We start from the raw sequence: 25950 nt of genomic DNA, 5'->3' as shown, positions 1-25950 counted from the left end.
GACTGGGAATCGTCATAGTATTCCTCCTCCATGGTTAACGTCCCTGAGAGACAGTGCCCCGCACTTGACCAAGAGGACACCTAAAGGAGCACCAAACACCGCCCCAGCAAAATGGGGGTCAAGAAATATTGCCACAGACCGAAGGACTGCAAAGGTTTTTGGGCGGTAGGGACTGACCGCAATTAGGGCGCACTCCAGCCCCACACAGCGCGCTGACCCACCACAAGGGACCAGGTCTGCCCCCCCACAGCGCGCTACCACACCAGGAGCCAAGAGTGCATCAGCCGGCACCACCGGCAGAAAACGCAGTAAAACCGCAGTACCGACCCTCAACAGGGCGTAGCAGTGAACAAAATCACTGAATCAGGGCTACAGACCCAGCCAGAACCGGGCGTAAATGAGGGGGCAAGAGGGCAAGGCTCCGCGTTCGTTGGTCTCCTCAGCGCGGCTCCTCTGAGGAGAAAACCGCGCCGAAGACCAACGAGACGCCGCAGCGCCCTCTGGCGGCTGATACACGCCGCGCAACAACACCGGGATAAAGGTCGCGAAAGGAGCGGAAAACCCGCTCCCGCGACGTCTTTGGGGCTCTGCAAAGAAAGAACTGCCACAGCGTTCGCACAAACCCCAAAATAATAATAGTAAACCCCAACTGTGAGGCTAAATCCACATGAAACCCAAGAGCAAAGAAAAAACACTTAACTGGCTGCGAGAGCAGCGAAGAAAGAGAGGAAGGACTGAGAGAGGGGACTTCCTATCTATGGATAATGGACACTGTGAAAGGACTATCCTCGTTGCCTTACAAGTTGGAGTGCTGGGACTTGTGGTTTAAAGTCTGAGACATTTTGCACTATTTCATACTTGGTGGTTTTTCTCTCAAGTTTTCTTGATGTAATATGATGTTTTGTTACAATAAAAGCTTTTCTTGGGCTGCTGTGTGTTTTGTATTTAATAAATGGCGGAGAAAGAAAAGCATAATCCGAGCCTCCGGTCCTGCCATAGAATCTTTATATTTAGGTAACTGTATTACCTGGACTAATTCATTGCTTAATTCACACATGATTGATTGAGATCTAATGCTTCCCAAAACGATGCTCTGTCTGTAAATTGCTGCGTTCTGATATAAAGGCATCCATGCTGCAGCCTCCAAAATCTTTCTTTATGAAAAAAAAAACTGCCTGCTTTGTCACTGCTTATTCAATCAGCAGTAAATTAAAACAAGCATTGAAAAAGCAATACGTCTCGCCTTTGATTAAGTTATAGCCATTAACTTTGCTATGGCTATATAAGTTATGTAAGTTAGTGTAATCTTAAAAATAAGTTTACAAATATACAATTCTCCAGCTTTGATACACAAGCAAAGATTACACGATATTTAAATATGCAAGCCCTGCGCACACACTCCAGTCACTTTAGGACGATTATTTACAAGTTTGAATAAATATCTAAATATTCATGACTTGACAGCACTCCAGTCAGTGTACGCACATATCTACAAAAAACAACATTGCACGGTTATACGTTTTAACACTGCTTAACCCCTTCGACGCTCATGACGAGCTGGGCTCGTCATGAGGTAGCCTCCTCGCACGCTCATGACGAGCCCAGCTCGTCATGAATAATGGGTTTTTGCATATTCCAGCACAGCAGGGGAAAATGCGCCGCAACGATGCGGTTAAATAGGCCGATTTCTACTGTTGATTTCCCTAATATTACCACAAACAGTGGCTCCAGCAACCACAAATCAATGCTGCCTTCCATGCATCGGAAAAAATCTTTTACGGCGTGTCTTTAAAAGGTCATAACTGCCCCGATTTGCAATCATAGGCCCCTTTTTAGCCATCTGATACGCTATCGGAGTCACCTTTATTTTGGTGCCCGGGCTTGCTTTCTGCCCCAATCGGACCTACAAAGTGAGAAGGATGGAAGGAAAGATGACCCCCACTTCTAGACTGGGAGGGTGGAGGAAGGGAAAAAAAAATTGGGCTTTGTCACCATCTGCACCACCAAATGTACTGTGACCAAAAAATGCTGGGCATCCTTCCCAAGTCTTCCTTTTTTGGAATCTCCTTTTTTCTTAAAAATATTACTTGTTCAAATATCTTAGTTCATTTTATCCTTGCTAATGTACTCCATGCCTTCATGTTCATTCCTGGTTCTATCCTCCATTGCCACTCCTGCTCTCAGCGCCCATGCGTATACTATCCCCTCTGTTCCCCTATAGCACTTTGAAGTAGCCTTGGGCACTATAGAAGCAACAAAGGTGTGTGTTGTGTGTTTATTATAATATATATATATTACAATGTCCCTTTCTCCCTTGTCACTGCACCTTCTATGCCTTCTTTTCTCTGTTGCTCTGTGGCCTTCTATCCACTCCCCCTTGTTTCTGCCAAGCGCTGCGACACAGAATAAGGGCAGCGAAGGCACTATGCAAACAACAAGCATGGCTTGAAATAGCGTCGGAAACCCATGTGCGAGACAGAATATTATGATTAGATTATTGGATCGGTACATAAGCTTGATTCTTTTGGAAGACAGTGGTATTACTCTAACCTTAGGCACAAGTGAGATGAACGTGGTGCCTCGAGGACGATCCGTCAAACTTCCAACGAGCTGGTTGGACTGTCCTGCCCCCCAACACTGCCTTCTGTAGTTGGGTATCATTGGTGTATGATCAGAGAGACCCCTTGGCTCCATCAGTTGTCACTAGCGTCACATGAAAGAAAGGCTCGGTGTGCAGAGATTCAGGCCACGCACCTTCAGACACCAGCAGGCACCCAACCTGCTCACTTATTTCTCTGATTCAAACCTGTGACCTTGCGCACCCGGTTATTGAGCACAGGAGGCTGATAGCCGGGGTGAGAGAGAAAGAGTGGCATGCAGAAGAAGAAACGAAGCGAGAGGAACAAAAAGAAAGAATAAGAGAGAGCGGGACACGGGGAGCACTAGCAAAAGTAAGTGTTACGCTTGGAGCGGGTAGGGACGCAGCATTGATGGGCAACAACCGGGCTCGGGTTAACTGAGGCTTTATTGATGCTAGTAAATGGTCAGTACAACTCCTCCTGACTGGTGTACGCCTCTGTGGGGATCGGCTTCGTCTCCGTTGGCGGTCCTTCTCCTTGCGGAACCCTTCCGGACTTCTGTGGGATGGCTCTTCCTCTTCGGAGTCCGTCGCTGCTGGGCTCGGGCTCCCCAATGAGGGAAACAGAAAATAAAAGGGCTGTGTGAGACTTCCGTTCAGTCACGTTGTTCAGGGGAAGGGAGTGAGGGGATGTCACCGGTGCTCGATTTACTAACAGTGCATTAGTGGTGAGTGAAGTGGTAAGTGCACAGGGAAAAGGGTACCGGGATTCAGGTTTCCCGTGGCTTAGTACTTAGAGTACCCCTACTGCCGACCCAGCCCTGCAACCGGTCACGCACCTGTACAAGCCACGCACCTCCCCTGGGTGAGTGGCTGGGCGGCTCGTGGGAACGGTGGCCTCCTGGCTTTCCTCCGTCCTCGGCAGACGCCGCCTCTGCCTCGTTCTGACGACTCTTCTCCGTGTCTCCCCCGGCCTTGGATGTTTCTTGCCGCTCTCCGTCTCCCTCTGTATACCACGATCCTCCCTCCGATGTTCCTCTCCTTCAGACTTCCTCTCCTCCGTACTCCGTATTCGCCTCCTGTATCTCCGCACGCCAACCGCTCCTCTCCACTAACCGCCGGGTGAACAAGCACACCTGCGTCTCCGTGGGTCCTCCCTTTGACGGGAATGCATCGTTGGCCGGCTCCTCCCACTCGTTCTCTGTCCACGAATTAAAGGGCCATTCCCCTTCCGCCGTATCGGCAATACTTGACTCCACGTCCTGTGGTGAGGGAAGAGAGAGAGAGAGGGGGGTGGTAAAAGTGCAATGTCATTCTCTTCCCCGTCTTTCGGACCGTCCCGAGGGTTTCTGGGACTGGTAGGCGGCTGGTATGAGTCATATCCCTGAGTCCTCCGGTACACCCCGTTACAGTAAGCTTGCGAGAAACATACGAGGAGAGAAAAACTTGCGCAAATGGGGGATGGAGAGGAGTGAGTAAAAGAGAGGGAGAAACATAGAAAGACAAATAAGGCAAGAGAAGAAAAGAGCAAGAAAGATAAGGCAGATAGGACATACGGTGGAACCAGAGCATGCTGAGGAATTTACATGATTATTTTTGCCGCCTCAGCTTGTGCTTTGGCTCGTAGAGCCAAGCCAGTGTCCAGGCTCGGCTCCTCAAATTATGTCTCAGGCTCTCTCACCTCTCACCCAGGTCTCTGGTGCTGCGAGATGTGTTCGGAATGTGCAGTATTTCTGAAAGGACAGTCAGATTTTGGGAGGATGGTAGAAATGCGGCTGGCTTGGGGGGTAGAGGGGGGTCGCTGGCAGGTAGAGGGAGGGGTCGTTGATGTAATTAAGCCCTCTCACCAGGTGACTGTAACTTGAACCCACGGACACCTCTGTAGGCCGCCTGTGAAACCTTAACTCAGATGCTCCCAGCTGCAGAGAAAGATGGAGAAACGCCGGCTCCAGTTGCAGGAAAAAGCAAACCGGTAATACGCATGGATTATACTTTAACCACGGGGTTGTGTGACGCTTTAGGGCTACCGTACCGGTGCGTCATTATTACATGACGCAGGGCCACAGGAAGGGGGTGGAATGCTTCCCGAGGGATGGCTGGCAAGTTTAAGATAAGAAACGCACGCTAGAGATTCACCGGACGTACGCCGCTTCTGGTTTTCACTAAATGTTATATGATGTTGGCCTGACGGGGGGGGGGAGATGAACTTCAGAAGCAGCATGACTATGGCGCAGTACAAACGTTTCCTGACCACAGAGGCCCCTGCTTGAAAGCTAACCTACAGCGTGGCACATCTTTCACTATACGCTCCAACGTGACTGTGACAGGCGGCGGGGGCTCGGAACGAGTCCAGGGAGGAGCCGATGTGTGCCCACAAGGGACAAAGGACATTGTAAAATAAAATAGTGCTCACCGAGTATACATTGCGGAACGTGTAACGCCGCAAGTAAAACATCCAGTCCCGGTGGGCGGGGCTAAAAGTGGACAAGGCGGTAACCAGGAGGGACTATGAAGCTTCCTTTTCAATCGTGAGCCAGCGTTTTGCATGGAGGATGACGCAAGCCAATAGGAATCATGGGCGGGGCTTCAAGTCCACGTCGTGAACCATATTGATTTCAAAAAGCTCTTGAATGCTGAGAGCAGCGCATGTGCGCTGCTATTGCCAGCCGAGACCTTAAAAAAAAAAAAGACATCCTATATTGTGGTTGTCTGCATGAGTGGATCTCTGCAAAACCCCAAATGGTAAATGAACAAGCAACAGATCTCCAAAGAAATAAAGTGCCATGTTCAAGGAGAACAGGGCCACTTTAAAGATGAGAGCACAATAACATTCCTTAATCAATTTTACGAAATCAAGAAAACTTTAAGAAATAAAATAGTTGCAATGGATAAGACCAACCAAAGATAAATGACCCTTTAATATTTAAGAGTATATGATGTAAAATGGCCACTGGAACGTTAGTTGTGTATTGCCCATGATATGTCACCAGAGACCGCTCTTGCGTTAGAAACACAAATAAGGACAATTTATCAAGAAACTGTATTGCTTCATAGAGGCTGGTATGTTGGGGGCATAGTCAATATTCTTCTATGCTGGTACACTCCAAAACTTTGAGTCATCTTGGTACGTTTCAGGGGGACACAGCTCCAAGGAGTAAGAAGGCCGCTGCTTATTTCCATCTAGAGCCAAGACCAATAAAAGCTTCTTTTGTTGGGAAAGTAATTCCTGGCCTCTACTACAACCCTAGTGCTTTTGCGGACCAGTTTTCATGCTCTCTCTCAGGGTCCAGTCCCTAGTAGAGTCGTCTTCAGAGCTGGGAGCCCTTCTGCTTTTTGCATATGTGTAGCAGCAACAGGATGCCAACGGCTTCACCCTTGAAGAACAGACCCAGTCCCTGGGTGCCAACAGGAGGTAGGAACTCTTCAGTCAGGAAGAATCTTATTTTCTTCCAGATGTTTCTTTACGGGGCAGGAATGTCTTATGAATGTGGTGTTGAGGTGCCAGTATTATCCTGTGCACTAGCCAGTATTTGGAGTTTTCCTTACACACAACTCTGGCAACTTTCTTGCAGAGTTCTCATCTCACATTTTGACATCTCTTTCTCATTTTACAGCACACCATCCCAGAATCCCTTATCCATAATGGCCCTAGCCTTCTGCCAGCTTCAGCAGCCTTTACTTCTTGCTCTCCCTGATGGAAATGAGATATTTTGCACTCACTCCCCCCCGACCCCCCCCTTCCCAGTGCTAGAACTAGTTTTCATCATTTTCCACTCCCAATTGGAGGCGCAGGTAGGAAATCTGTGATGGGTGTCAAAATGGAAGCTTTTGGTTCCAGACCACCCTATTTGAGGTCAGCACATTGAGAAAAGAGCTGTGAAATCTGTCATTTGTGTTGACAGCTGCCCCTGTCCTCCTCCTGGATGGGTCATCTCTGCTTAGTGGCCACTTCAGTGTTAACTTTAATGGAAAAGTATCAAAGAATCTTCTTTCAAAAAAGTATTTGATTTTTATTTAAACTAAGTGGAAATTAACCTTAATTGACTGCTGTATTTTGTTCCCAGTCTAAATTATGACTATTATGCATGTTTATTGAATTGTAGGGTTACCTACACAGTGACAAACCGCTTTGTTAACGGTTTTCTGAGGGGCATGCTTGTCATCAATATCTAGCATGCCCCAATTTATACATTGAGCACACAGCTTTGTGGTCTTATTAGGCACATTTTAGAGCTGATTTAGCCAATTTGTAGAAGTAACTTTCCGACAGGGCGTTTTTTTTGTTTCCAGGTGCCCCTGCAGGGCTTTTAAACTGCAAAGTTCAGTGTTGATGTTGCTTTCGGGAGTCATACACTTACCATATATTTGGGTGGCACAAATGCACACTTTTGCCCAAATGATATATAACTTCCAAGCCACTTTTTTCTGCACCACCTACTATGGAAAATGAACCAATCTAAAGAAGTGAATTCATTGCTCAGTGTATGTTTTAAAGAAAACATTCATTCTATGAGGCTGTTACCGGTGTCCTAAAGCAGAGTTCTCAAGTAAACAAAACCAGAGCGAAAAAGGTCGGGGCACCAACAAAAAAAAATGATGTCCTTTCTTACCTGGATATTTGTTTCGTCTTCTCCTCCACCCCTTCATTGTAAAACGTTGTGCTTTATTTCAATTATCTGGCAGCAAATTGCAAGACTAGTAGGATCAGGACGCAGTAAACCAGAACTTTGCATTAAGCAATGAATACGTTCAATTTTATTTTTAGATAGTTCTACAACCACTTTCTGGTTTCACTACACCATGCATTCCAGAAAGGCACAGACAATTAGCATACTGTTCTTTTAGCTAGAACACTCTTTGCCCGCATTTTCTTAGATATTCATGCCCATTAATGGTGCTGGATATGGGCACTGAGACCTAATGACGTTTGTGTTAGTGCAAGTTTGACTCTCTCTTTACGTGTCTCAAATTCGCTCCATGGCTTCAAAACCTAGCAGTGCCCTGCACTCTTCTCTCTGCATATTCACATCCGTTAAACACATCATACCCTCTCGTTTCAGTTAGCTGCTGTTTGTCCATGTGCCCCAAACTCCTTTCTCTATTTGAGTGCACAAGTTATTTTCTCTGTTCTTGTGCACCTTTTGCATAAAATCCTCAATCTGCTTTTTCTAAACAGTTTTCTCTGTGTGGCCCAAGCTATCTCCGTGTGTTCAGGTGCCCTAATCTGCTTTTTACACTGCCCACGCACCACCAGCTCCTTAAACACTACATTATCCCTGTGCTGCACCCCCATATCCCTGTGCTGCTCACCCATATCCCTGTGCTGCTCACCCACGAGAGACAGAGAGAGAGAGACACACACAGATAGAGAGATAGATGATTGAGAGAGAGAGAGAGAGACACACACACACACACACACACACACTCCCCCCCCGCCCCCACCCCCCCCCCCCCCCCTGAGAGAGACATAGACCGAGGGACGGACACGCGGAGGGAGCGAGGCGGAGTGAGAGCGTGAGTGACGGACGCGCGGAGGGAGCGTGACGGACGAACAGAAAGAGCATGCGTGAGAGAGACACACACTTTGTGAGAGAGAGAGAGACACACCGAGGGTGAGAGAGAGGCGTCTATTTCTGATCTTGAAATAGATTTCCAAGTTGTTAATACAAGATACTTTTATATGTTTATATTATAACCTACTTATTCTACGATTATCCTGTAAATATGGTGTGATTGCAACTGGCATTGAAGACTGCTAGCTTTTTCGCACACAATGTTTGTCTGCAGCTGCACCAACTGTTCATGTGATTTAGGTTGTCTGCCAGTTTGCCTCAGACTTCTTCCACTACCCATGTACACCAAGCGTTCTCAGTGTTCAGTTCGGGACCAGACTGAGGTGTCTGTCTTTACTCAGTGTTGGCTGATGTTTGCATAAATCTTTTCTGTAGTCCTGGTGCAGAGTTAACTATGCGGTAAGCAGGTACCCTCAAAAAAGGTCCATGTTCAAGGAGAACAGGGCCACTTTAAAGATGAGAGCACAATAAAATTCCCTAATCAATTTTGGGAAATCAAGAAAACTTTAAGAAACAAAATAGTTGCAATGGATAAGACCAACCAAAGATAAATGACCCTTAAATATTTAAGAGGATATGGTGTAAAATGTATTAAGAAATAGAGTAACCCTTAGACCAGAGGGAAACAGGGTAAGTTACAGTATTAAAACAAGAAGGTTCCCTTGGTTGAACTCTGACTGCTTCAATCCACTATTCAATCAACTATAGTTCCTCTTTCATTCTAATAACTCATGATCAAAACTTCCATCAGTCGTACTGCATTTTGCTCAAAACGCCTTCGTATAAGTAGAACCACAAAGGCACTTAAAAATCTAGAAATGATCCAGCCTTACGGTGCCAAGGTGTGCAATACACTCAGTTTTATTAAAAACATTTTTTTGTTTGAAATGGTTTAAAAACACCTGCATACACCAATCAAATGTACATATGCCACTAATAGTGATTTAATATCCTGTCACACTATACAATTCAAAAACATCAGTATTTCATTAAAAACATATACATAAATGATTTCATTAAAACCACAGAGGTTTGTTTTGTCGACGCGTTTCGGTGGATCCTGCTTTCGCACCACCTTCCTCAGGACAGTTAAAACACAATAATATCTGAAAAGAATTAAAAAAAAATAATAATAAATCACTAGTGTACCTTGGCAAACGTTTACATAGCAAAACTTCATCCATTGTTACATGAATGTATATTACTATTCAGATTTCATAATTGCTTCTCAAAGAGAGGTAAAAATGACATCTCATCCTGTGCTTATTTGTGAGTCCCACTTATAGTTTTTAGAACAAAAGCACATCTACGCACTTTATACCAGGAACGTAACCCTCTTTACATTCACGCACTTATTAGACTCTAAACATGCATCCTCAATTCTATCTATTCTTTATTTATAGATCATCTCATGAGCATACCTTTATAAACTTTTCCAGATTCCCTGATCTTTACTTCAAAGAAACTGCAATCAGCTTTCGCTGTTATTCTTTCTATAAAACAGATATTTACATGTATAGTTTTTCTTCAATGGGTATATCTGCTTACATTTTTAACCTTTTATGTACTCTCCCTTAAATAAGATGTTTAGAGTGTTTAATCATATATCGCTCCCCAGTCATATTAGTATTCTGCACGTGTTGCTTCCCTTGTAGGTTATTCACATGGACGGTCCACCTGATCCAAAATTATTGTTTAAAAGAGCCGCTTTAAACCTAGTGCTGCTGGGCCATAATTCAAACCTTTCAATCCATGAGTACACTAATATCGCTCACCCGTTGATACGTGGTGTCTTCCTTTGCTGTTAAGATTAATACGTGGTCCACAGCAAGAACTTGAAGCACCCCTTCCTGTTCCTCTGTGTTGGGGTTAATCAATTATCCCAGGATTGCGTTTTATGATAGAAACCAAAAACTGACATTGTTTCTATTATACTTAAAAGTATAGAATGCCACATCATACGCTATTTTTCACCCTTGTGTTCTGGGCTTCATCTCTCCTTTGTTACCTTCTTACTAATTTTATTCTTCCATCCCGTTATCGCTGTGGCCAATATATCAAAACCACATTTACAGCGCGGGTGATAGTGGGTGCTCTTAATTCATCATTAGAACCTCTATGCCCACTCACATTGTTTACTATTTATAATCCTCCTTTATTATGAGTTTAAGATATTTCGAGTATATAATCCCATTATCCTACATCTCAAGCCATATTTAGTTTAAAAATGCGTTCATTTGTCCTAATAGTTAGAGCGCTCTACTGTGGCTCGTGCATGGTTGTACTTAAATTGCTATGCATTATTAACGTTCCTTATAGGATCCCCATTGCATTGGTGTAACTATAAATGGTACATATTACTGCTGTTCTGGTCCCTGCACTAAATCTGAGGATAATCCCTGTTTGTTCCTAGAGTAAGGGTGCACGTTGCAGTAGCAACTACTATCGCGCACTGGAGGTCACAAAGCTGTATTTTCACGACCCCTATTGCCGCCGCTTTGGCCCCTGCCCTTTATCTAAAGATAATCCCCGTTTATTCCTGGAGTAAGGGTGCACGTTGCAATAGCAACTACTATCTCACACCAGAGGCCACAAAGCTATATTTTTTACGACTCAAACTCCTTCTTACCTCACGTGTCCGCGACCGCGCTGTGCTTCCTTCTAGATTGACGGGGCAAACAGAAGACACGCTCTCCTACCGGCCTTTAAATTACGCACTGACCTCACGTGATGTCGAGTTCTGGTTTTATTAGACTAAATACACTTGACTTTTGAGAAAAGGTGGGCCTTATCTTAGCCTAGTTTATATATATCGATATCCACCATTACGCCATTGCTTAACGCAGTATTATTTTCTGGCACCCATGCCCATGATTTCACATTAACTGCATGCTTTGCGCCTGATGTTGAACCTATTTTCAATTTAGGCTTTCCTCCACGTATCCGTCCACACATGACCTACAGTTATTTAATCATATATGTGTATTGCGGGTAAAAGCCGGCACCCTGCTTCTCTTTATATCTCCCAACCTTTGGACTGGTCTACCATAGCTATTTGGCAGCCATATTTGAATATCACAATCCTGCATGTCATGGTATTAAGCAAACATTTTATATGAAACATAAAGTTATACAGAAGGTGTCCCCTCTGTAACCATATAGACTGTATTACATTATTTTGGATCAGGTGGACGGTCCATGTGAATAACCTACTAGGGAAGCAACACATGCAGAATAATATGACTGGGGAGTGATATATGATTAAACACTCTAAACACCTTATTTAAGGGTGAGTACATAATAGGTTAAAAATGTAAGCAGATATACCTATTGAGGAAAAACTATACATGTAAATATCTGTTCCCTCAGTCTCATAGAAAGAATAACGGCGAAAGCTGATTGCAGTTTCTTTGAAGTAAAGATCAGGGAATCTGGAAAAGTTTATATAGTTATGCTCATGAGATGATCTATAAATAAAGAATAGATAGAATTGAGGATGCATGTTTTAGAGTCTAATAAGTGTGTGAATGTAAAGAGGGTTATGTTCTTGGTATAGATAAAGTGCGTAGATGTGCTTTTGTTCTAAAAACTATAAGTGGGACCCACAAATAAGCACAGGATGAGATGTCATGTTTACCTCTCAATGAGAGGCAATTATGAAATCTGAATAGTAATATACATTAATGTAACAATGGATTAATTTTTGCAATGTAAATGTTTGCCATGGTACACTAGTGATTGTTTTTAAATAAAAATTCTTTTCACAGATTGTGTTTTTAACTGTCCTCAGGAAGGTGGTGCGAAAGCAGGATCCACCGAAACGCGTTGACAAAACAAACCTCTGTGGTTTTAATTAAATCATTTATGTATATGTTTTTAATGAAATACTGATGTTTTTGATTTTGAATTGTAAAGTGTGACAGGATATTAAATCACTATTAGTGGCATATGTACATTTGATTGGTGTATGCAGGTGTTTTTAAACCATTTCAAACAATAAAAAAAAAACTGAGTGTAATGTACACCTTGGCAGCATAAGGCTGGATAATTTGTAGATTGTAAAGTGCCTTTGTGGTTCTACTTATACTAAGGGGTTTTGAGCAAAATGTAGTATGACTGATGGAAGTTTTGATCATGAGTTATTAGAATGAAGAGGAACTATAGTTGATTGAATAGTGGATTGAAGCAGTCCGATTTCAACCAAGGGAAACTTCTTGTTTTAGTATGGTGTAAAATGGCCACTGGAACGTTAGTTGTGCATTAACCAAGCTATGTCACCAGAGACCAATTTATCAACAAACTGTATTGCTTCATAGAGGCTGGGATGTCGGGGCACAATCAATAAAGGGAAACATTGTGAATAAAGAAAACCTCCAGAGGTACATGGAATAAGTTCAGAGAACCAAATCAGGAGTTGATGCAAAGACTGATAGGAAGCCACTGGACTACCCAGGACTGCATAGTTATGAATTTGGATTCTGGAGACGTGCAGGAGAGACTTGCAAAAGATTCTTGATTTCAAGGAAGATCATGAGAAAAAAATAACGGGATGAAAATCTAAAGCTGCATTGCGGGCACCTTCACCTTAATTCAGCTGCCTTTTATGTGACAAATAAGTGACATCATAGGAAATACGGGATCCATCTTTGATTGAGAAGCAGCAGTACGAATTGCTGTGCCCACTATCTTGGATTAGGAATGAAGATGTAGTGCAGCTGTGCTTTTTCTGAAAACTATGAGACCAGGATAATTCCAGAAAACATAAAATGACATCACAGGAATTACAGGAGGCATCTTTGATTGGGAAACAGCCATAGCATTCCACTGAGCCCATCATTTTAGATTGGGAATGATGATATAATCCAGCGCCACCTCGTCGTTGAGAACTATGACAACTTCGAGGATTTCAGACTGTAAGTAATTGACTTTCTAAAATAAGAAAGCTCTCTCAAGTACATTTTTCTCCTAACATTTTCCTCGCAGAGGTTTATTCATTTAGGGGAAAAGTTGTGTGGATCTACAATCCTTGAGTACTGTTGAGCCATTCTTGGCGTCCTTGAGGCACAACACTCACATGGAGAACAAGCATTTGCAATGCAATAGGTCTCGCATTTGAGAGAGTTTGAGCTATTTGCATTGTAAATGGCAATGCCTTTTATGTATGTTTTGGTTTTTAAAACCTAAATAAAAGGCATTTTCATTTACAATGCCAAAAGCTTAAAATTGTGTAAATGCAAGTCCTAATGTATTGCAAATACTTGTTTGGTATTGTACTACTGAATCCAAATCTAGAAAAGTAGTCAAATTAAAAGCAACTGCTAACTTTCATAACTGCTCGTGTTCCTGCCACAATGAGCTCTCCGCTGCTCAGGCAAAACAATTCTGAGTAGTGCACAATTTAAGGCCCAACGCTGTAGTCTCTCAGATATACGTCAGAACAAATGGGTCAGGTGGTTAATACAGATTTATGATGCCTATTAATTTCATCCTAATCTATCACAAAACACTACACTGCAAAAGCTTAAGCCACAACACAGCTGCGTTTCTGCGGACTGACCGTTCCTTTGTTCGTGATGCCTATTTCATGTGTGCTGTTGTAGTTTGCAGTAAATGATTATTAACACTGAGGACAGTGGGAAGTTCGAGGTAATGTTCACATCAGTTTTACCTTTAGAAAGACCACAGAGTCCTCGGACGGCTCTTTATTTCGAGATGGTGCCTGGATACAAACGCCCGAGGCATATTACATGGCAACATTTAATTGTGTAGCATAATCTGGGGTGCATCCGTGAGCTGACTAGCAATTTAAATGTTAGAACCTGAATTGTTTCAAGGGAAATCCCGAGGAATTATTGATTTTAATATACATTCGCAGTAGCTTTAGGGCATAATTAGAACTACATCACTATAAAATAGAGTCCGTAGTAATATGTAATAGGTAAAGTAATCGGAGCATGGGGATATTCTTGAATGCTTGATGTTTAAAAAAATATATTATTTTCAACAAATGCTGTTCCATTCCGTAATACAGTGGTATCTATTTAACCTAGATACTCAAAAACGTTAGAAGTTTAACTTTTTTTTTTAAAGTCCTTCATTATAGATTTCTTGGCATTTGCCGGCAGATTTATATCTTTTGATGGCTCTGCTTGTGGTTTAGCTATGAATGTCACAGGCTCGGTGTCCCCCCCCCCCCCTGCCGTGCCCCCCAAACCCCCTTCCAGAGTGTGAGCTTAGATGGGCCATCAGCGCACGCACCACAGCTGCGGCCTCTTCATCTCATTGTGGGGGTGACGAGGAGTGAGGACATCGACAAAAGCCACGGCTTTGCAGACGTTACGGGTTTCCAATTCCCACAGCACAAACATAGGCGTCAAAGGTATTTTTTATGAAAGCGGAGGAAAGGCACGACCCAACAGAGCAACATCGGGGGAAAACCAGTACTTAAAAGAAGCAAGCTAAGACAAAACAGAACTGATAGAAATAACTGTGCATCTAGTTTACAGCGGCACACAACACGTCCCTCTGTTTCCTTGCTGACATGTTGCTTTGTGTTCTGTCTTCGCCTTGCGTGTCAAGATCCGTCCTGGCTCAAATGTAAACCCGAGTCTGTGGCGTCCTTTATTGGGAGAAGATGCGTATTTGAAGTATTTTCCATGAACATAGACTAGAGTACGGTGGCTGATGATGGGGTCGGTGAGGGGGGCATATGAACCACAGCGCCGCGCTCAACAGTAAAGTTGAAAGAAAAACAAGGAGAAACACGAGAGACGGCCTGTGGCCGTCAAAGTGAAAGTACGGCCGGCGGAGGGCATTGCTGTGGGGAGGGGGGAGGAGAAATGCGACACGGCGGGAGGGGGCGGAGCGGGGAGAGCGGCATGAGGGTGTGATGCAGCAGGGGCCTTTGAAGTGAAGCTAAGCTTCACTTCAAAGGTGTGGGAGGAGTGCTGCTGGTGATTGACTGGCGGTTTAATGATGTGCACGCGCATTTTAGGTCAATGCGCTTGCGCATTGACCTAAAAGCGCATGGGCACAGCATCAAATATATATAGGGGCTTATTTAAGCCCCTATATATCTCGCTCCCGCTCAATGCGCATGCGCATTGAGATAGGTCGCTCGACCTAAAAAGGAGTAAGTGTAACAAGACTGGCTGTGAGAGAGTAACCCTTTTCCGTGCCCCCATATTCACTTAATGAAATTGATGATTGTCCTTGCGAAAGAAACCTAATCTATAATAGTACAAGTTCACTACGTGTGGGACTGTTGCTGGGGTTTCTCAAGTTACAGTTGTTGAAAAAGAACCCCACTATTGTGGGTGTTTTTACAAGTAATGTATTGCCAGATGTAACCTACCCTTTTTAGGTCTCCTGGCGTTTAACAGCGCGTCAGCGCTGTGTCCGCCAGGAGACCTTTTGTTGCTGACTCTGCTTCCCAGGAGACAGCACCTGGCCGCGCGCATTTCGCAAAAGGCGATCGTCGCAGGCCACGCGCGCGCGAACGCGGCTTTCTCCTGGGAAGCGCAAACATACACAGGCACACCTCCCCCCGCATGCATGCGCACACACATACACAAGCACACATACACGCACGGAGACACATCCCCCCCCCACCCCTCCGCCGTCGCACACACAGACACACGCACACATACAGGCATCCCCCCTTCCCCGCTCACCGGCACTCCGGACGGTTGCAGCCTCCGACCGCGGGGCTCTCCCTCGGGCATGGGAGCCCCGCGTCACCACTGCTCCTCCAGGCACTCCGTGGGCGCGGGCTTCACAAAACAGAAGTCCCGCCCCCACCATAGGTTTCGTTTTTAGGAGTGCGCGCGCAGTAGCGCATGCGCACAACCTCCAGAGTCACTGGAGTGTCAGCCCCTACTATCTTTCTTTGTAGAAAATGATGTACCATTGTTTTGATGTCTTCTGTGCCCATGATAAGAATTTTTAGTAGCTTAATAAAGGCGTCCTCTTTAATGTGTGACTTCACGGGTAAACAATAAGAAAATATGCAAGGCATCCCTTAGACGTTGTGACACACTAAGTTGCCAATTCATCAAGCTTGTTTCTGTGAGTGAATGTCTATTGCTCCTAGAAATCCAGGATCGCGTCACACCTAAGCTAGGAGTGCGACCCTACAACTTCCGGACTCACATAAAAACTACTGTGAATTAGGATCAACCTAATTTCAAAGGTGAGGAAAGCTTCACTTGTAAAGTCGTGCAGCACCGCAGTCTCGATCTCCCCTCGGGTGTGCCGTTCAGCACTGTTCACACAGTGACCACTCAACTGCGACATATCACCCTTCTCAGTCCTCTGGTCCAGATGTGGCGACCAACAGGTGATTTTAGAGCTCACGCCAGGGATGATGTAGCTTTCCACTCAGGTTAGTCATGGATTTCCGGGTTAGTCATGGATTTGCCTGCAGGTTCGATTGAAAGGGGTGCATGCGGATGAGTCGTCTTAACATTCCACAGTTCAACTCAGTGATGAAGCCTGCTCATAGGTATGTGGGTTGGATCACAGGCAGTTTGGAACTCATTCCTTCTAAATAGCTCATGTACATCCTGAGAATGCATCATGAAGGTGGGCCAATAGAGTGTCAGATGTTTGCAGCACTGTGATCGGAGTGCTATCTGGACTCAACAGGTCAAATGTAGGAATCATAGGGGAATTTCACTCCATCATCATCCTTATCTCTATAGAGTTTTTTAAAGCTGGGTTTTTTTCACCTCTCGGTGGTGTCATTAGTTGATCAGAGGCAGCTCGTGCTTGGGGTGAATGCAAAGGGATGAGTATGTGCAAAGCTTACTAAAAGAACAGGTGTGTGTACCACTGGGGCTACAGTGCAATCCATGTAACCCTTGTGGCGTTGGGGCAGTCTTGTACCCTTTTTGGTGGTTTTGGGTGTAATGCGGAAATAATAGTGTTCGTAGTAGTGTAAGCTATTGTAAAGTACGTTCCTGTGTCAGGCTTACTTTAGTTTAGGAGTGAGGTAGCCTCGTTTTGGGGCTTGACATTGTCATGAGAGGAGGTGTTCTTTCTTGAAGGCGGGCAGGCCCTGTAGGTGTGCAATGGCCTGCTGCCGTTTACCCAGTGTCTGTTTGATTGGCTGCCGTGCTACCCACTTCTTCACCTGGTAGCATTCGTTCTTCTAGGCGCAAACATTGCCCAGCTTTATCCTTGCATATAATTTGGGATTTGCGTATATTTAATGTTTTTTGGTATTGAAAGGCTCTGGTCCCTGCTAATTGTCGAGGAACTTGGCCCTGCGTTGCTGGTCTCATAATGACAGGTGGGAAGTTTCCTGGTTTTTCTATCTGGTTATTTCCACTGTCACTATTGTGGTTGCTGATAGTGAGTAGTGAGTGCAGCGTAGTGAGTGCAGCGTAGTGAGTGCAGCGTAGTGAGTGCAGCGTAGTGAGTGCAGCGTAGTGAGTGCAGCGTAGTGAGTGCAGCGTAGTGGGTGCAGCGTAGTGGGTGCAGCGTAGTGGGTGCAGCGTAGTGGGTGCAGCGTAGTGGGTGCAGCGTAGTGGGTGCAGCGTAGTGGGTGCAGCGTAGTGGGTGCAGCGTAGTGGGTGCAGCGTAGTGGGTGCAGCGTAGTGGGTGCAGCGTAGTGGGTGCAGCGTAGTGGGTGCAGAGTAGTGGGTGCAGAGTAGTGGGTGCAGAGTAGTGGGTGCAGAGTAGTGGGTGCAGAGTAGTGGGTGCAGAGTAGTGGGTGCAGAGTAGTGGGTGCAGAGTAGTGGGTGCAGAGTAGTGGGTGCAGAGTAGTGGGTGCAGAGTAGTGGGTGCAGAGTAGTGGGTGCAGAGTAGTGGGTGCAGAGTAGTGGGTGCAGAGTAGTGGGTGCAGAGTAGTGGGTAGTGGGTGCAGAGTAGTGGGTAGTGGGTGCAGAGTAGTGGGTAGTGGGTGCAGAGTAGTGGGTGCAGAGTAGTGGGTAGTGGGTGCAGAGTAGTGGGTGCAGAGTAGTGGGTGCAGAGTAGTGAGTAGTGGGTGCAGAGTAGTGGGTAGTGGGTGCAGAGTAGTGGGTAGTGGGTGCAGAGTAGTGGGTAGTGGGTGCAGAGTAGTGGGTAGTGGGTGCAGAGTAGTGGGCAGTGGGTGCAGAGTAGTGGGCAGTGGGTGCAGAGTAGTGGGCAGTGGGTGCAGAGTAGTGAGCAGTGGGTGCAGAGTAGTGAGCAGTGGGTGCAGAGTAGTGAGCAGTGGGTGCAGAGTAGTGAGCAGTGAGTGCAGAGTAGTGAGCAGTGAGTGCAGAGTAGTGAGCAGTGAGTGCAGAGTAGTGAGCAGTGAGTGCAGAGTAGTGAGCAGTGAGTGCAGAGTAGTGAGCAGTGAGTGCAGAGTAGTGAGCAGTGAGTGCAGAGTAGTGAGCAGTGAGTGCAGAGTAGTGAGCAGTGAGTGCAGAGCAGTGAGTGCAAAGTAGTGAGTAGTGAGTGCAGAGTAGTGAGTAGTGAGTGCAGAGTAGTGAGCAGTGAGTGCAGAGCAGTGAGTGCAAAGTAGTGAGCAGTGAGTGCAGAGTAGTGAGCAGTGAGTGCAGAGTAGTGAGCAGTGGGTGCAGAGTAGTGGGTGCAGAGTAGTGGGTGCAGAGTAGTGGGTGCAGAGTAGTGGGTGCAGAGTAGTGAGCTGCCTCAAGTGAAGTACTCTGGTACCCAAGGATGACTAGCAAACAATATTATTCACAACATTGCTTACTATTCAGCAACATTTGACAGTTTGCAAATCATCTTTATACAACAATTCAGAGTTTGATAACAAATTAATGTAACACATTGTAATATACAATGCCAATAGCTCAAACTTTAATACTGGGAGACCTATTGCATTGTAAATGCTTGTTGGTTAACTTTTCATTAGACCTCCCGGAATGGCATCATACTTTGTGGAAGCCTGTGCTTGTGTCTAGAAACTCCTGACCCAGAACGAAAGCTGTACTATGACGGAAATCCTTCTCATCCTGTGATCAGTTGCAGTGCTGTAGTAGTGTTTTGAGATGATTCTGATCATTTGTTAAAGAAGAATGTTGTATAGTAGAACACATGTCCGGCTTCTACCCTTATCTCCATCCTGTATTGACTCTAGCACACCTGCCTGATGCTCTGAACCTCTTCTAATTGTGTGGTGAAATAATTGGTGCATGTTTTATTATGTCCTATGAATGTATTATTATTACATCTTTCACTTAGATATTTTTATTTTCTGCCAACTAAAAATAACAAAATATTTTTCTAATTTTACAACTCTAGGTGGCTATTATCATGGAAAGTTAATTTTCCCTCGAGAATTTCCTTTTAAACCTCCTAGTATTTATATGATTACACCTAATGGAAGATTTAAATGTAATACAAGGTAAGGACCTTCTTTTTCGCACTATTTGTTTGATGATTTTCCTTTACCATAATGGGCAGTTTCAGTGTAATACAAGGTTGAGTTTTAAAAAAAAATTATTTGTTTAATAAATGTCATTTGATATATGTTGTGGTTGTTCGGTGATCTGCCTTCAACTGCTAAACTCAATCTGCAACGTTTTCCTTTTGATAAAGCACGTTTCGTCGTGATCACAACTTCCTCAGGGCTCTTACACAAAGTTCTCTATATGAGGGCGTCTATGCTCCAAGGTATACATAAACCACAGTTCCACAGTATGGATTAGTTTTAATGTTGTATGGATACAAGTCCCAAATATTAGTCCAAACAATTCCGAAATTTTGGCTATGCAACCATAGCGGGTACGCGGCAGGTTATAACACCGGAATCTGAGTCTGGGTCCAAGTTTACCCAAACTCTCTGGCTTGTACCCCGTAGCATGTGCGCGGGGAATTCGCAGCGTCCCTTGCAGGTTGCACCATTGATATTTAATCTTTCAAAAATAAGCCTGATTTGTATGTATATTTTTGGGTGTAACATAAAAAAACATGCCTGGTGGCAAACATGACATGGCAGCTATCTGGCATTTCAGATTTACCAAAAGTGCATCTATCAAGCGGTCTTTCGCTGGGAGGGACAAGTTGAGACCCTCATTTGACCTTGCTGAATGGTACAGCCGCCTGCTATAAATGCCCTCTCGTGTACTTGGAAATGATACCTTTCCCCTGACGTCTAAAATCCTGGCTAGTCTACACAGTGTTCATCTTTGGTCTTTATGAGGTTGGAGTGGCAGTATGTCTCACACTAAGGATCACTTAAATGAAGGGTGGCTGAAAAAGGACCTTGCAGAGAAATAACCAATGTTTAACTTCTTGCTGTGTTTCTCAAATGTGAGCCTTCTGAATAATTTCACTTTGGTCAGCTTTTTCTATTCCAGAAGGAAGGTATGACTTCTTTTTTTTTTTTCTCCTATTTATTGAGGTTTATTTCACAAACTGACAAATAACTAAAAAACGAAGAACAACTTGCAGGAGCCCAACGTCTTATGCCATTCTGATCCCCCCCCCCCCCCAACTGCCCAAAAACCATCATGCTTCCACCCAGCTGGCTTGTCCCGGACATCTCCAGCTCCACTCTGAGGGCTTCCATGATAAAGCTGTATGTAAGGTCCCAAGTTGATTCTAGCAGGCGGAATATTTTATTTGGCTATTTTTCAACAGCTCCTTCGCGTATCTAGTAGTCCTGTCACTCACGGTAGCGGATCCTGCAACCCCTCAAAACTTCTTTTGTGAGGATTTCTTGTGTAGCTCTACTTTACTTAGTGAAGCCTGCCTCATTGTACCCATCAGTGCAATGTTTCACCTTGAATCTCTTAAAGAGTTGCATGTTGTCCAGAAGTGTTACTTGACCTGCAGGTCTGATAACATTTTAAAGATTTTTTGAGGCCGGCCTAGATGATTTATTCTTCCGCCCAGGTGCTCACTGCCTTGAATCTCTTGACCGCAATTTCTGGAACTAGGTGACCTTCGAGCATCTGCCTGTATTTGGTGCATTTACTGGACTGGCCCTGATTCATCCCTGTATCACTGGCTAGAACAATGTAGGTGCCCCCTTAATGGCTGTGTCCTGATGATGACTTGGAAATAACATATATGGTTTAAACAACAACAGTTTTACAATCAGACTAGGTTGTCGCTTGAATTTTAAGAGGCTAAACTATGCACTTTTGTGGACGCAGAGCTTCTATTTTGACATAAGTGTATTTTATTAAAGATATGCACACCAGCATTTATCTTCTCAGTCCTTCCCTGTTTCGTTGTGTGTAGCATGTTTTCTTTTTTTTATAAAGTCTTTTTGTTACATACAAGCCAGGCTTGATTGTTTTCCAGCATTAAATCTCTAATTCTTTAGTATCTCAGCAGACTTGGGGCCTAGAAATCTAATATTCTGAATATTATTGCTAATAGTGTGTGTAAGATCGCTATCTTATTTTAAAAGTTTTATTTTCAGACACGCTAGCAAAAGGGAGAAATATATTTTCAGCTCTGAGCCATCCTGCCTTCTACAAATCAGACTTGGAAGGAAATAGAAATGGCTATGTTTATCTGTCTTCAATGTGCTTCTGTAACCGAGGCTTTGCTAGTGATCCGGAGTGAGGATACGAAAAACTGCACATAAGTTCCCCTCCCCTCTCCATAGAGAATAATTAGAGGAGAAAGTATAAAGAGATGTGAGAATTTTAGAGGGGCATGCTAGAGGATTGATTGCCAGGGGGTATGTCAGACAGACCTTGAAAATTCTAATCGCTGTTGCTAATCAGATTTTATCATTGGTGCTATTTTTAGGGCCTACTGGCCCCTTCTGGTGACCTGACAAAGAACAGTGTTCTGTTCACTCACAAAGTGAATTAGCAGTAAAGATGCACTTAGGGGGCGTGGCTACGAGCCGACCGAGATGGCGGCGTAGTGCGAGAGCTCTGACACCGAAGCGGCTCTTTCGCCACTAATCTGTCTGTCCATCCGGCGCTAGTGTACCTTCCGACGCTGAACCAGAGTGAGGGAGCTGAGCGGCGCCTGCCGACACTGCCCCGGTCAAAATCGGGCGAGGATAGCCAGAGGAAGACCGACAGATCGGAAGGGGCCCTGCCGCGTGTGCAAGCACCGGCCTGCCGCTACGCTGCAGTCCGACTGGAAGTGACCTGTGGACGGCGGGCCTGACCGGAAGGGGGCGCTGATGAGCTGTGGAACGCATCGGAGGTTGATTTGATCGGGAGCGGAGGCGTGCCATTCCGGCCGCAACTTCGCCCAGCGTGCCGCTGCCCACGAGTGACCGTATATTCGGTCCCCGGTGGCGGAGCGCCTGTGTGGCGGGACCGGGAAACCTCCTGAACGGCTGTGCGGGCGGAGCGCGGAGGCGACGCCCGCCCCCACCTCTGGCGGCGACTACATTACCGAGTTAAGGCACGGGAGCAAATACCGTACCTTCGGAACCCTGGGAGCGGCACGCGGAGACTGCCGCGCTTGATCCTGTGCTGCAGGCACCGGCGATACTCAGCATAAATAGGCACACATGCGACTTCAGGGACACGTCCTCTACTTCCATGGCCGGTGGCTTTCCAATCTGTGTCCTGAGGGGCGCTGCATGAGTCAGTGGTGAAACGATCGGGCAAGAGGTCGGCGGGTGCTGCCTAGGAGCTAGAGGTAGGGGGACCTGCTGATTTCCCAGAGGGGAGGCGGTGGAACCAATTGTACGCTGCTTCTTGACCACTGACACCGTTGGTCTGATACGCCTTGTGGAGGTGCCTTGGCGGGAGACGCCATTTTGATACCGAGGCCGAACGACCGTGCTGCGGAGCGGACCCCCAACGTGCCACCTAACGGACGCAATGGTGGGAAGAGGTCCCAGGAATGCTGCGGCGCAAGCGAAGCTAGAGAAGTACACCTTCGACAAAACTGTCACACAACATCCAGAGGGTCGGCCTTCCACGGGCAAAGGTCCAGAAGGGGACGGCGCCAAACGAGTGACATTGGAGGATCTGATGAAAATGCTTACAAGCGTGCAAGCAACAGTGGGATCTATCTCTACAGATGTTGGCCTACTGAGGGCGGATTTCCACAAAATGACGGAGCGTGTGGCCCAGGTGGAAGTGGTCACCAAGTCGTTAGTGGAGGACACTTCTGAACTACAGCTGGCTGCTGAACGCCTGGAAGCGGTCACCAAGAAGCTGCAGGAACGACTGGACAATCAGGAAGGGAGGTCGCGGAGGAACAACATCCGCATCTTAGGCATTCCGGAGTCGGAGGGCAAACGCACGATGGATTTCTATGTGGAGGACTTAATTACGACAAAATTGCAGCCGAAAGGCCTCTCCCGTTTCTTTTCAGTCGAAAGGGCGCATAGGGTCCCCGGGGGGACACCGAAACCAGGGGCAGCGCCGCGACCAGTGTTGGCGAGACTCTTTAATTTTCGGTATAGAGATGCCATACTTCAAACAGCCAGAAATTCTGCCCCAATCAAGGTACTGAACTCCACCATCGCTTTCTTCCCGGACTATACAGCTGAGGTGGCCCGGCGGCGAAAGACTTTTATCGACATCAAGAAAAGCTTGCGGGCCAAAGACATACCATACTCAATGTTGTTACCGGCGAGACTAAGAATCGTGGACAATCACAAAGCGTAGTTCTTCGACACACCGGAGGCGGCGAGGGACTGGCTGGACGGTTGGAGACGTGTGGAGGCGCCTAGGAGGAACAGCAGGAGTCAGCGCGAACAAGGAACAGCTAACCAGTCGAATCAAATGGCGTCCCAAGGTCATAGCCAGGACCTGTTCGCTGACCCGGGTCTGGAGGAGGGAGAGCATCCGGAGGAGTGAGTACCAGTGGACATGTTCAGCACACTGACTTTGAGACTCTTGGTCCCCGCTCTGTGTTGGGCGGAAGAGGTCACATGGAGCTGCTATCGGATCGCAGAGCTTCTTATCCCCGACAAGCAAGTACAATGGGTTGGGTTGGGACTACGCGCTCTGCTAAGTTGGAGGAGGCGGGTGGTTTTCGGCCCGTGCAGCAGGGAGGCAGGGAGGGGGGTGGGCAGGGTCTGTTGAATGTTTTGGTTCTGATTTTTGTATTTCACTATAGTATTCCACGGCACGACACGAGATACACTGTGCAACGTGAGGGAAACACATCATTTAGCGACCGTGCGCGCGAGGTTCGTTCCTTCTTGCCTTGTGGGAAGCCACACACCCTGATCAATGGCGACACACGTGATGGCTACACCTGAGTTCCAAATGTCACATCCCTCCCGCGCTCCATCACTGACGGCCCTCACATGGAATGTTAGGGGGTTGGGCGATAAAGTGAAGCGGGGCCTAGTGCTACAATATTTGAAACGCTATAAACCGGCAATAGTCCTGCTGCAGGAGACCCATCTTGTGGGCGCGGCCTCTAAGGCGATGGATAGATGGGTGTACAAATTAATTGCGCATGCGGACTTCTCCTCCGGCTCTAGAGGGACTGGGATACTTATACGAAAGAACTTCCAGATGGTGTGTCAACAGACTAAAATAGATATTCAGGGCCGCTTTGCAGCTGTGACGGTACAGTGGGAGGGCCAACTTTTCAACTTTGTGTCCGTATACGTTCCGCCTGGCCTACAGGCCACGGCTCACACTGCCCTTGCTACCTTTCTACTGTCCCTACCGACGGCGACACTTGTCCTAGGGGGCGACTTTAATGATGTTGTAGATCATGAGCTCGATAGACACCCACATGCTGCGACGGTGCGGGGAGGCGGGCGACTCGCCGGTCTGTTGGACGCCCTGGGATTGACAGACTGCTGGCGATACAAACACCCTTATGACAAACAATACACTTATTACTCGGCGACACATAACTGTCTCTCACGGATTGATCACATTTTAGTGTCGGGGGAGGGACTACACGGCGTGGAGGAGGTAGGCATCTGCCCCTGGGGAATCTCCGACCACTCCCCGCTAAGACTCACATACACAAACCGCCGCTCTCGTAGAAACCGTGTGTTTCCTGTCCATGCGAGCTATCTGCAGTACGCCCCATTGAGAAAAACCCTCTCTGCTACAGCTGAGCACTACTTCCAAGAGAACGCGGGCTCCGTTGACTCTCGGAGTACCTTATGGGAAGCGTATAAAACGGTGCTGCAGGGGCAAGCGATTGCATCCATAGCGGCTCATAGGCGAACACAGCGGCAAGAACTTGGCACCCTTGAGGAGGCCCTCACAATCGCAATCTCTGATCAGGAATCTCATCCATCCCGGGGAACTGCTCAGGCGGTCCGACTGTGCCGAATAGAATGGATGACATATCAAAAGGAGTTGGTTCGGTCCTCGATTCAGGCCACCCGTCACAGGATTTACGAGTTGGGCGACAAGGCAGGAAAGATGCTGGCTTGGCTCGATAAAAAAGAAAAGGCGGGCAGGGTCATTGCACAACTAGCACTGCCTGGCGGGCGTGTGACCTCTGACCCCGGTGTCATAGTGGAACTGCTAGCTGACCACTTCGAGGAGATATACGCTCCCCAGGCGAGGTACACGGTGGAGGAGGCTTACGACTACATTAAAGATCTGGCGATCCCCTGTCTCTCGCCTGAGGCAGCGCTTTTGCTGGAGGCCGACATTACTGTGGAGGAGGTGCGGGAGGCGACCAACGCACTGGCGTCTGGAAAGGCACTGGGACCCAACGGTCTCCCGGTGGAACTGTACAAGCAAACAGCCCAGACGACAGCCCCCCATCTCCTTAGCATGTTCAAGGACAGCCTGGAGGTAGGAGTGCTTCCGGGAGATCAACGTCTGGCCACAATCATCCCGATCCACAAATCTGGTAAGGTGCCAGAGGCGTGTACTTCTTACCGCCCCATCTCCTTGCTAAATGCGGAACCAAAGATCCTAGCCAAATTATTAGCACTGCGGTTAG

The 25950-nt window shown here is 46.4% G+C and overlaps 1 protein-coding gene across 2 annotated transcripts in view; it reads left to right on the top strand.

Moving 5' to 3' along the window:
• Nucleotides 1–25950, top strand: part of UBE2J2 (ubiquitin conjugating enzyme E2 J2) — a 166884-nt gene that overhangs the window by 57113 nt on the left and 83821 nt on the right. For both annotated transcript variants that reach the window (XM_078642380.1, XM_078642381.1), the window contains exon 4: nucleotides 19384–19486. In XM_078642380.1, coding sequence (XP_078498506.1) covers nucleotides 19384–19486 — 103 coding nt within the window. The remainder of the gene's footprint in view (nucleotides 1–19383; nucleotides 19487–25950) is intronic.

This window comes from Lissotriton helveticus, chromosome 5_1, assembly GCF_964261635.1.
Source record: "Lissotriton helveticus chromosome 5_1, aLisHel1.1, whole genome shotgun sequence".
Taxonomy (NCBI): domain Eukaryota; kingdom Metazoa; phylum Chordata; class Amphibia; order Caudata; family Salamandridae; genus Lissotriton; species Lissotriton helveticus.
Note: the sequence above shows the minus strand (reverse complement) of the source record. Positions and strands in the feature narration are given on the sequence as shown.